The sequence below is a fragment of the Natrix helvetica genome (genome assembly GCF_964273705.1).
Source record: "Natrix helvetica genome assembly, chromosome: 11".
Lineage (NCBI taxonomy): Eukaryota > Metazoa > Chordata > Lepidosauria > Squamata > Natricidae > Natrix > Natrix helvetica.
In genome coordinates this window covers 18068988-18080584 of record NC_138562.1, presented here as the reverse complement: position 1 = coordinate 18080584, position 11597 = coordinate 18068988, and the positions used below count along the sequence as shown (strand labels likewise).

The window sequence follows — 11597 nt, the reverse complement described above, 5'->3', positions numbered from 1 at the left end:
GGCGGCGGGGGGGGGGGCGCCTGGCAGAGACGCGGGAGGGAGGAGGGGAGGGGCCTCTCTCCGGCAACGCAGGACTTCATTTCCCGGCGCCCCACGCGGCAGCAGGAAGCCCGTCGCGAGGCTCGCTCGGCCCGGGCCGCTCATGGACGGCTCGCCGCCGCCGCCGGTCTACGTGTATGGCGCCGAGTGCGTGGCGCGATGCGACGCCCTGTGCAAAGTCCCGCGGCGGGTGCGTGGAGGGGGCGCGGGTGTGTGTGGGATTGCGCTGGGGGCACAGTTGGGGGGGGCGCTGCCCGCGCGGGGAGAAGCTGAGCCGGCGCCGTCTCTCCGCAGGCCAGCATGGTGCACGCGCTGGTGGAAGCCTACTCGCTGCTGCCGCACATGAGGTAGGCGGGCGGGCGGGCGGGCGGGCGGGCAGAGCGGCGGCGCTGTCGTCCTGGTCGGGGGTCTCGCCGAGGAGCCTCCGCGCCCGCCTGAGCCTTGCCTCCCTAGGGTCGTCCAGCCGCGCCCCGCCCGCATGGAGGAGATGGCGGCCTTCCACACCGACGCCTACCTGCAGCACCTGCGGCAGGTCAGCCAGGACGGCGATGAGGACCACCCGGACTCCGCCGAATTCGGCCTCGGTGAGCGGCGAGCGGGACCCCCTCGCCCCGCCCCCCCATACCGCCCCCACCCACTCCGCTGATTTGGCCCTCTGCCCCCCCTCCCTCCTCTCCCCCGTAGGCTACGACTGCCCGACCAGCAAGGGCGTCTTCGAGTACGCGGCGGCGGTCGGCGGGGCCACTCTGACGGCGGCGCGGTGCCTGGTGGAGGAGAAGAGCCGGGTGGCCATCAACTGGGCCGGGGGCTGGCACCACGCTAAGAAGTAGGGGCCGGCGGGCACTGGGGAGGGCCGGGGAGGGGATGCCGATGCGAGCGCTTTCGCCCACCGCGCCCCGGGCAGCCTGGCCGAGCTGCACCGCCTCCCTTCCAGGGACGAAGCCTCGGGTTTCTGCTACCTGAACGATGCGGTGCTGGGGATCCTGCAGCTGCGCCGGAGGTTTGACCGGGTCCTCTACGTTGACCTCGACCTGCATCACGGGGATGGTAAGGCTCCCGCTGCTTAATCGGGGGGGGGGGGGGGCGAGGGAGGCCTGCGGAAGAGAAGGTGCTCTGCCTGGAAATGCCCCTTCCCCAAGGGGGCAACAGCCTCAAGGGAATCGCCTTTGGATAGGAGGCTGGATGGCCAAACAGTTCCCTGCCTGCTTCCGAAGGTGGGGGAAGGGGGCATTGAGGACCCTGTAGAAGGGGATTTCTAACCGGGCAACGGGCTCCAGCTGGTGCACAAAGGAGCATCTCCCTCTTTGCCATCTGCGCAGGTGTCGAAGACGCTTTCAGCTTCACCTCCAAAGTCATGACGGTGTCCCTGCACAAGTTTTCTCCTGGATTTTTCCCAGGTAAGTGGCTTCTTTACCACCTTGGATTCTGCCTGGCGGGATCCCTCTCGCTTGTCTCCTTTATGAGGGAAAAGATCAAGGGTGACCCAGCCTTGCATTGGTATGGGCTAACCGGAGCTTTCCCGCCTACTCAGGAACAGGAGACGTGACAGAGGTGGGCTTGGGGAAGGGGCGCTACTACAGCGTCAACGTGCCCCTGCAGGATGGCATCAAGAACGAGGTGTACTATCAGATCTGCGAGGCGTAAGCAACTGCTCCTCTGGGCCCCTCTCCCCAACACAAGCTGCTGATTCGGCTTGGCTTGCCTGCTTTCTGGACAGCCACGGGAGGTCTCTCACAGTCAGGAGAAATCGGGGGGATGGGGGAGGGGGCTTTCCCTCATCCTCTTTTGGAGTGATCCCACTTGGCAGCCCACAATGGAATTTCACCTTCTCAGAATTGCTGGGATGTTTAATGGCGTTTTTTTTTTTTACAAAAAGTTTTATTTTTTCCCTTTCACATTCATTCATAGATATACATTCTTATAATTGCTATTCATCATTATACTCATTTTACACACACACACACGTAATTATAATTAAAAATACAGTTTGGATCACTTTGTGGGCCACCCGGTGCCTCCATCTTATTTTGCAACAACTTTACCCGTTCCATCTTCTCAACCTCCCTTCTCTGCCTTCTTCTTCCCTCCTCTCCTTCCTCCTTTCTTCTTCCCCTCTCTTTCGCCTCTCCTCCTCCCTTCTCCTCTTTCTTCCCCTCTCTCCTACACTTAATTCCCCACCCTTACTTTCTCTGCTTTACCTTTTCTTCTTTCCCCTCCTCACCCCCCGCCCTCCTTTCCATTGTTGCCCTTATTTATTTTCTCTGGTGGGTTTTCGGTGTGGCATTTCAGCCATCCATCCCAACTTTATATTTTCCTACAAATAATTTTCTGTGTTTACATTTTATTTCTAATATGAGTTCCACTTAGTGCCATTTCTTATGGAGTATTCCAGGGCGGTAGCTATTCTAGAATCTCTCCCTGCCCCTGCCTTTGTCCCTCCCTGGGCTCCGCCCCCCAGTAGGGCCAAGGATCCTCGGAGGAGTCCACAGGGAGGGATGGCTGACCCTCAGCAAGGGAGGAGAGCCGGGTCCAGCAGCTTCCCTCCTTCTTTCATTCTGCAGGGTGCTGAAGGATGTGCATGCTGCCTTCCGGCCGGAAGCTGTAGTCCTGCAGTTAGGAGCCGATACGATTGCCGGCGACCCCATGTGTGCATTCAACCTGACCCCGGAAGGGATCGGCAAGTGCCTGAATTACGTGCTGCAGTGGCAGCTGCCGACCCTTATCCTGGGGGGAGGTAAGCAAGCAAGGATGCAAGTGTGGCATCAGGCAGGCAGGCGCAGGGAAATGTAGATTGGGACGGAGCCCCAAAGGTCGGCTTGAGGGGTGTGTGTGTCACAGTCTAGGAGTGGGAAATGCTTCAGCTTGGTGCAGCCTGGAATCTTGCCTTTTTTTTTAAGTCATTCTTTTTTTTTAAGTTTTTTTAATTTTTTAAACAGACAAAGACAAACCAAAACATATACAACCTTAGCAGTGTTATTGTTGCAATTTTCTTTGATTCTTTTTGTATCTTTTTTGTATTTCAAGTTTAAAAAAGAAAGTCCGATTCTTGAATGAGTTAGAAGAACACCCTCAGTAACGAAAGAGGAGAATTTTAGTCCATAGGTTACAAAGAATAATAAAAGAAAAAAAATAGAAGAAAACTTAATCCATTCGTTTTAAAAGGCTTGCATAAATTGCATCTATGAAGATAGCATTTAAAAAGTAAGATAAACCACTGTCCAAAACCATTCCAAATTTAATTCCGCCGCTTATTTCTTTTGTTCTCCAATTTAAGTTAATTTTAAGTTTTTTAAAGGCAGTCTCTTTTGAACCGTAAAAATTCCTCACCAGCTGGAAATACTTTCTCTTTCCGTATCCTTCCGTTTTGGAGCTGCCCCGACTTCATCAGCCTAATTGTTCGTCGCTGGCTTGAAGAACTTACCTTGGATCGATCAGGGACTTTGCGATGTCCCTGGGATCAGCAAGACATATTCTTCCTGTTCACCATCTCTGCTGGACGGTTTAGGTCCGTTTGGACCACCCAGCGGCAAAAGTATCGATGGCGATCTCAGAGCATTGAGATCGCACGTCGTCTCGTCGCGACATTGGCTCCTCCTCTTCTCTTTGCCCTCTTCCTTATGTGGTGTCTCGTTCCCTCCTGGAGATAGGAGGCTATCACCTTGCTAACACTGCCCGCTGCTGGACGTACCTGACTGGAGTCATCCTGGGGAAAACTTTGCCCTCTGAAATTCCCGATCACGAGGTAAGTCTCGAGCCCCTCCCCACCTCCCCTGCTCCAAGCATAGGAAAAAAGGCTGCCCTTTTTTAATCTTGGACTCCCTGTGAAAATAAGCCTCTGATTTATTTATCTGGGATAGTCGAGAATGCTTGAGACCCCCTGCAATACACCCATGATGATCGACGTTTGAAGGAACTCGCCGCTGCGAAGGCAGAGGCTGGGAATGTGGGGAGAAAGCGGGTGGCTGGCCCAGGGTAGCCAGGCATGCACGGGTCACTCCTGGCTGGCTCTTGAAAAAAAGACCTTCCCTCTCACAGTTCTTCACGGAATACGGACCTGACTACGTGCTGGAAATCACTCCCAGTTGCCGGCCAGACAGGAACGAGCCTCAGCGTATCCAGGAGCTCCTTAGCTGTGTGAAAGGTGGGCCCTCTCTGCTCCCGTCTGGGGGGGGAGGGATTGGAGGGTGGGCCCCGAGGGCCCCAGCAGGGCACAGGCTTGCATTTTCTCTCTTTGCAGAACACCTGAAACATGTGACTTAGTGGGAAAGAGGTCTCCCTTCTCCCCAGAGCCTCTGCCCCTGGGAGCAGCGGTCAAAGCGTCTGCAGAGAAACTGCACGGAAATGCAAGTCCCTCAGGCTGCGGTCCAGGAGTGGTTTGTGCTGCTTGGAGCAACAGAGTGTTAAAGGAAACCTCACTTCACCTCCCCCCCCACCTCCAGGACTTCCAGCCTCGTCCCTTGCAGAGGCAGCTCATTCTGGAAGGAGTGGAAGGCCCTGGGCCTCTCGGACTGGCAGGAGCACAGCAAGATGAGTCTCTTCTCCATTGGCCTTTTTTTAAACAGCTGTTTGCCTTGAAATAAAATAAAAAACTGGATGACTTTAGCTCTTGTCCTGGTGTGTGTTCCTTGCGTTCTCCTTGGACTAAGCTCCGTCAATAGTGTTTTCCATCTTGTGGCAATGAATCCCACCGGTTTTCTTGAGGGAGCCTCAAGATTGCCCTTGATGGGAGTGACAGGGAGGAAAACTTCATAAAATCCAAGGCATCTACCTGCTTCCCTTCTCCATTTCCCAGTGAAGCATCCTGCAGCATTGCCAGCACCCTGTTTGCAGGTTCCCTGCGTGGCCCTTTGGGCTCTGCAGTCAGCTGCCCCCCTCCCCCATTCCTGGCCCGGGTGGGAGACGCCCCAGACGGGAGTTCCAGATGTGGCTTGTTCTCCCATTGCATTTCGCATGCGCATGCGTGCTCTGACTTCGGAGGCTATGGGGAGCTGCGCTCGGTGGGCGGGTGATGGAGAGCGTCTTCTCTCCGAGTAAGAACCATCGTGGCCGCTTGGGGGAGCTGCTCGCTGTCGCCCACGAGACTTTTTGGACGCGCGGAGCCGCCGTACTTCAGCCCGGATATCCGGCCGGGGGTGGAAGCGGCGGCCCTTTCTCAGCGGAACGCGGCCATGGTGAGTACGCGGCTCTTGGCTCGCACCTCCCGGAATCCCTCGCCATCCGTCGGCTTAATCTGAGCGGAGCGCCCCGGTTGGCGGCAGGAGGACCGGTAGCCCGGCGGGGCCCCGCAGGGACGCTTTTTGCCAGCAAAGCGCCCTTCCGGTCCCAAAAAAAGGCCGGCTTCGGAAGAAGTGATCGGAGGGGCCGGGTCGCTCCCGCATTCGGCCTGCTCCAGGGCAGGAATCCGGGCTGAGCCGCCGCAGCTCCGTCGAAGGGCGGCTGCGTTCCGGGGCCAACGCGGGGATGGGTCTCGCTTGCCTTCCCCGACCATCTCTAACGGCTACTTTGCACGGTTCTTGCAGGCTCGTGGACCCAAGAAGCACCTGAAGCGGGTGGCCGCTCCGAAGCATTGGATGCTGGACAAGCTGACGGGAGTCTTTGTAAGCTCGGCCGGTCAAGCACGCTGCCTTGGGGATGCGGGGTTGGGTTTGGGGAATGGTTCCCCGTAACGTAGCCTGAAAGGGGGGGGGGGCGCTGGCGCCGCTTGCACTCTTGGACTTGGTCGGATGGAGCTTCCAAGATTTGAGCCATTTGCAGAGATGCGGTTGTGCTAGAGGCCTTCCACTGCAGCGGTCCTCCTTGCATTCTTGCTCCAAACCACAACTTTGGTGCGTTCTTGTTAAAGATAATGTCGCAGCTTTGAGCATGGCATGCACTGAATGGGAGGAGGAAAGGAGCCTGCTGAGTGTTCGGCTTTTTCCACAAAAAGCTGACTGTGATTGATATTGAGAGAGAGAGGAGAGGGAGGGGGAGAGAGAAAAGAGGGAGGGGGAGAGGAGAAGGAGAGCATCCCTGCCGTATGGATGCCTTGACCTCTTTCCTGTGCCCTGAAGGGGGATTGACAGTAAAAGCCCCAAGCAGGAGATTAATGCGATGGCCAGAGGGGCTAGCTAGGAATAGCAACACCTGGGAGATGTTGGCTCAGCCCCCATGCGCTTCTCCTGGGTGAGAGCTAAAATATTAAGCAGGCACCATGAATGAGTGCTGTCTTGAATACCTCGGGATGAGGGAAAGTCGGGCTACGATTCAGTTACATAAATGGTGGCTGCCTTCATGGCTCGTTCCTGCTTTCTCGAAATGGCTTTATGGGAATATTGTGGTGTGTTTGTGTGTGTGTGTGCGAGACTTTCCACTGTCTTTGTATTTACAGGCACCTCGTCCATCGACAGGACCCCACAAACTGAGGGAATGCCTCCCACTTATCATTTTTCTCAGGAATAGGCTTAAGTATGCCCTGACCGGTGATGAGGTCAAGAAAATATGCATGCAGCGGTTTATCAAGATTGATGGCAAAGTCCGCACAGATATTACCTATCCGGCCGGATTCATGGGTTAGTGAAAGTTAGTTTGTGCTGGGCTGGGGAGGGCAATCTGTAGTTTAGAAAAGGGAGAAGTGACCTTTTTATATTTCCTTAAGGTTGCTACTCATCCAGGAAACAATCTGTTCTTTAATTCTAATAAAATGCATTGATAGTCCATTCCACAAATAAATAGTCTTAGCAGTAAGTAACAGCTCACCTTCTCCAGTCTCCAACTTCCATAAACTAGGCTGCGTTTCTGGGTAAGTGGTTATGGGAACCAACCTGGCCCATCTCCATTATGCAGTTGCCCTCACTTGCTTCTAGTTTTCCCCAGGTGGCATCCGACTTTCTTTGGCCTGTTTCTCTGGGTGTTTTGCCTTTTGTCTTTGAGATACGCCACGTTTCACTCTTTAGATCTCAGAAGAGTCAAAGCCTCTCCTGAGGTCTGAAGAAGCAACTTATCAAAAGACAAAGCCATGCAGTGGCAAAGCCATGTGTTTCGCCTCCTTTGGAAGCTAAGATCGTGTCTCCCAACGCCTTTGTTTTTGGCTGATTCCTTATCAGATGTGATCAGCATTGAAAAAACAGCTGAGCACTTCCGCCTCGTGTACGACACCAAGGGACGCTTTGCCGTTCACCGCATCACACCAGAAGAAGCCAAGGTAAGCCTGCCAGCCAACCAGTATTGGAAAGGCAGAATTATATTCCTTGACTAAGAAACTGAATGAATATCGGTCAGAACTAATGCGCTCTGAAACTGGGACGTTGCTGCTTCTGAACATTTGTCCTGGTGTCTTTTGCCAGACTTAATAGATTGTTGTTCCCTTATTTAAGTCCTCTTTTTGGAGGATGCTGACTAGAATTGACCTCTGAACTTTCTGGATACCAGATGGGTGGGGAAAATCCCTTCATTTCCTGGAGTGCATCTTGCCAGGTTCCTGCTCTGAATGCTGAGAGGATCTGGGGTGGGACCATCCTCAGAAATGTTTTTTCATGCTAGACCTTGAGTCCCTAGATAGACTGAGGTGATGCTTCCCAGCTGATGCAATTGTTAGGGTTACGGTTTTCCATCTCATTCACGTTCATATAACATTATTTCACTAAGCTTAATATTATAGTATATTAAACATTTAAACATAATGCTCCCCATTTTCTTCTTGATATCTTATAATAATAACCATACATTTTAAACTTAAACATCCTTATTCTCATTTTATATATGTATGTATGTATGTATACGAACAATTTCCTTTTTATTTACATCTTTATCTTAATATATTTTTGCTTTCCCTTTAATCTTCATTTCCAAACTCCTTTTTTATTCTCTAGCCATTGATAAAATACCTCCCATATCACATAATATTCCGTTTTTCTCTCTAATTGCCAATGTTAATCTGTTCATTTCTGCACATTCTGATGTTTTTCTTATCACCCTTTTCATCAATTGGAATTTCTCCACTTTTCCAGTGTTGTGCAAATACAGTTCTAGCTGCGGTTAGTACATGAATAATCAAATCTACATTCTCTTTATTATAAACGTCAGGCAAAATTCCTAGCAGAAATATTTCTGGTTTCAGTTCAATACATTGTTGTGTCATCTCTTCCAACCATGTGTTGATTTTTATCCAATACTTTTTTGCTTCTCCACATGTCTATCGCATACCATAATAGGATCCAGGTATTTGGAGGCATTTCCAACATTTAGCTGATTTCTCCTTAAACATTTTCGCCAACCTCGCCGATGGTAGATGCCATCTGTAAAACATCTTATACAAATTCTCTCTATATGCAGTTGACATTGTTAATTTGTGATTCCTATCCCACAGTTCCTGCCATTTATCTATTGCATAACCATGCCCATGCTATCATTACCTCTTGTTCCTCTTCCAGTTTTATACCCAATAAGTTGCTATACAATTTCTTTATTAGTTTTTCTCATGTTCCCGTTAAGATTTTATCTGACTCCCTTAATTCTTTGTAAAATCCCTGGGTTTCAACATCTTTCTCATATCTCGACTATCGACTGCACATATGAATACCACGTTACATCAACTCATTGCTCGCTCATTTCTTCTTTTGTTTTAAGTCCCCCTTCCTCATTCAATTCCAGCCTGCTTCCTGAAGGAAAGGGATTGGGAGAGTGGTCTGAAGCATCTGGTGGGCTCCAGGTCCCCTCCCCTAGTCTAAGCAGCAGGGTCTATTCCCTGGCAGTTGGCCGGCAGATCAACAGTAGGAGAAGACTGTCTGCTGTCCTTTTAAAAGCTTTGTAATGGCAGAAGCCCCGTGTGGCCCAAGTAATTCCCTCTGTTGGTTGTTTTTTCCCAGTACAAGCTGTGCAAGGTTAGAAAAATCTTTGTGGGCACCAAAGGAATTCCTCACCTTGTCACTCATGATGCCCGAACAATCCGGTACCCAGATCCCCTCATCAAAGTGAATGACACCATCCAGATTGATTTGGAGACAGGCAAGATTACAGACTTCATCAAGTTTGACACAGGTTTGTTTTAAGGGACATCACTGTGGGGTGCACAGACTGCTGTGGGTCTGTTTTCAGGGGTTGGTCGTTTGTGACTTGAAGTGTCTGCCCTGGAGATCAAAACACCTGCTCTTTAGATGTGGGCAAGCAGCGGTTTTTGTGGAATATAGTGCCTGTGTTCCTGAAAGCCCTGCTGGGGCCAAGGGTTATTAGCCTTTGATTAGGGACCTGGGAGGATCGTATGGGCAACTTCTTCCTTTTCCACCTGCAGGCAACTTGTGCATGGTGACCGGAGGAGCTAACTTGGGGCGTATTGGTGTAATCACCAACCGGGAGAGGCATCCTGGTTCCTTTGATGTGGTTCACGTTAAGGATGCTAATGGCAATAGCTTTGCCACCAGACTGTCTAACATCTTTGTGATTGGAAAGGTAAGCTGCTGGCAGCGGGTATACGCAGTGCAGGGTAAAGAATTGGCCGGGCGCTTCTCACAACCTCCTTTGAGGAGCAGAGACACGAAGGAGGAGAGTCATTGTCGGCCCTTGCAGGGAAGGGGCCTGGGTCTGCCATCCGCCTTCCCTCCTTTGGTTTCTACCTACCCAGAGGGAACTTGTGCAGAAGGATACATTCTGAAATCATACCGTCATAATTTTATGATTTCTGAATTTTTATTGATAAATTCTCAAATCGGTTCGGAGACCATAAAACTATTCAATACACCTTTGAAAATGAAATCCTAAATATCCTGAATATTTCAAATGTCCTTAAAGAAAGATTGCTTGAATCTTTTTGCAACGAAAGCGAGAACTAGTTTTAGAAAATGAGTTGGCGCACGAGGGTTCCCAGAGGGGAGCATGAGTGGCAACTGCAATTAGTTAGGTAACGTCTATGGCTAGACCTTGAAGTAGTATTAGTCCATCTGGTGAGAGTTGTCAGTTTGATCCCCCCCCCCCCCCCAAAATCAATAATTTGGTTTCTCGGTTTGTTAGATTGTAGCCCTCAAATTCAGTTCTGTTTGTTTATTAAGGGTGCTTAATCTGAGGAGCACCGAAAGCCTCCATTTCTGATCTGATCCATGCTGATCTGGCTATTCTGGGGGGGCGGCCCAGTGGCTCTCCAGAGATTAATCTTGCAGAGCCGGAATTGGATCATGGCTTTCTGGAATGTCTAGAATCCCTTCAGTTGGGCCCAAAACTGGCCACCTCTCAAGCAACCAGATTGTTACAGTTTGGAAGGAAGTTAGGATGCTTTGCTTCTAGCATCCCCAGGAATGCCTCATGAGAAATGTGTTTCTCCCTAACGTGTCTCTCTTTCGAACCTCAGGGTAACAAGCCTTGGATCTCTCTGCCACGTGGAAAAGGAATCCGTCTGACTATCGCTGAAGAGAGAGACAAGAGGCTGGCAGCTAAACAGAGCAGCGGTTGAGCCCCCGATCCAGACTGATTTCCGGTTTGATAAATAAACCTTTTCCATACTTCTCCCTGGGCTTTCCTCTCCTTGGCTGTCCTGGACCCTTTGTGTGGTTCTGCCGTAGGAAATGGGATGGCAAAGGGAGCAGGGGATTTCACGAGGTTCCAGTCCTCTCATTTCTCTTGGGTTAGGGGCCAATTCTGGCAGAGATGAGTTTTCAGTTAAATATTTCTGTCCCTATGGGGAATTACCCCACCTGGGGCATTTTCTTCCTATGCCCACAAGAGAGAGGGGAGTCTTAAGCCACCATCTGCTTTCTCTGTTCATGAAAGAAACAGTCAGATGCGTCACAAGGTCAGTCTGTAGGTTTTATGAACACGTGTATATGCATGTGAAGGGAATATTCCGAAAGGATCGGAGGAAGGAGGAGGAGGAGGCACTTAATTGAAGAGGTTGCAGTTGGTTACAGTGGTTTTTATCCTTATCAAGTCTTGCACGTTTACTGGGTCTGCTCTTTCTGGCAGTTCTTTATAAAATCTTTTTACAAAAAAGGATCTTGGTTCAGGCCGCGCAAGGATTTGGATCTGGGAATAGAACAAGTAGACCGGTGCTGCAGTGCAAAAACCTCTGAGCTGAGCTTTGGGTGGGTGGGGGGCTGCAGGTGACGGCTTGGGAAGGTGGACCAGAATATCCTGCCTTTGCTGGTTTCCAGGGTTGGCCGCAGCCCCTTACGTTCTCTTTGGTTGGCATCCGGTGCTCCCCTCTCCCTGTTCCAGATCTAGGCTTTGCAGTAAACGGCCAACCTGCGTGTGCTCGAAATCCTCCCAACCTGACAGGTGCTCCGAGTCCTTGGAGCCGAAGCTGCCGGAGTCGCTTCCACCAAAGTCGCTGTCATCTGAAAATGAGCAACACCAGAAGCTTGGTTTGGGAGGGGCAGCTGAGCGCCTCATTCCGAACCCTCCACAGGGGCGCGGGAGGGGCCAGGCGCTTCCCTTTGGCCACTGTGAGTTGGATCAAAAGAGCACCAGCGGGGTCAGTCAGTGTTCTCTAGGGAACTCTGTGGGGAAGGGGGGACCAGGTGAAGCCAGCAGTGGCAACCTGGGCCAGGTAAGGACGGGGTCACTTGCAGAGGAAGGCCAAAGTGGAGGGAAGGGGC

The 11597-nt window shown here is 51.4% G+C and overlaps 2 protein-coding genes across 3 annotated transcripts; both read left to right on the top strand.

Moving 5' to 3' along the window:
• The first annotated feature begins 76 nt into the window (after positions 1-76).
• On the top strand, positions 77-4641 carry HDAC8 (histone deacetylase 8). 2 transcript variants are annotated; one of them, XM_081964256.1, is made up of 11 exons: positions 77-229; positions 334-386; positions 493-623; positions 724-865; positions 974-1086; positions 1359-1436; positions 1571-1679; positions 2601-2773; positions 3687-3781; positions 4075-4180; positions 4277-4641. In XM_081964256.1, exons 1-11 carry the CDS (start codon positions 143-145, stop codon positions 4297-4299), a joined length of 1110 nt encoding a protein of 369 aa, XP_081820382.1. In that variant the 5' UTR covers positions 77-142; the 3' UTR covers positions 4300-4641. The 2 variants fall into 2 exon arrangements, 1 of the variants encoding a protein (XP_081820382.1); XR_014176323.1 differs by lacking the exon at positions 4277-4641 and having other exon boundaries at positions 3683-3781.
• A 438-nt stretch (positions 4642-5079) lies between these two features.
• On the top strand, positions 5080-10509 carry LOC309397873 (small ribosomal subunit protein eS4). Its single transcript, XM_081964282.1, has 7 exons — positions 5080-5210; positions 5559-5636; positions 6407-6587; positions 7122-7219; positions 8883-9054; positions 9305-9462; positions 10355-10509. The coding sequence occupies exons 1-7, from the start codon at positions 5208-5210 to the stop codon at positions 10454-10456; spliced, it is 792 nt and encodes a 263-aa protein (XP_081820408.1). The 5' UTR covers positions 5080-5207; the 3' UTR covers positions 10457-10509.
• The last annotated feature ends 1088 nt before the right edge of the window (positions 10510-11597 follow it).

Bases quoted from the DNA above. Each gene is read 5' to 3' on its own strand.
- HDAC8 (XM_081964256.1), top strand. From the start codon at position 143: ATGGACGGCTCGCCGCCGCCGCCGGTCTACGTGTATGGCGCCGAGTGC. The intron at 230-333 runs GTGCGTGGAGGG...GTCTCTCCGCAG, and splicing joins TGTGCAAAGTCCCGCGGCGG to GCCAGCATGGTGCACGCGCT. The intron at 1,087-1,358 runs GTAAGGCTCCCG...CCATCTGCGCAG, and splicing joins CGACCTGCATCACGGGGATG to GTGTCGAAGACGCTTTCAGC.
- LOC309397873 (XM_081964282.1), top strand. The intron at 5,637-6,406 runs GTAAGCTCGGCC...TTGTATTTACAG, and splicing joins ACAAGCTGACGGGAGTCTTT to GCACCTCGTCCATCGACAGG. The intron at 6,588-7,121 runs GTTAGTGAAAGT...ATTCCTTATCAG, and splicing joins CTATCCGGCCGGATTCATGG to ATGTGATCAGCATTGAAAAA.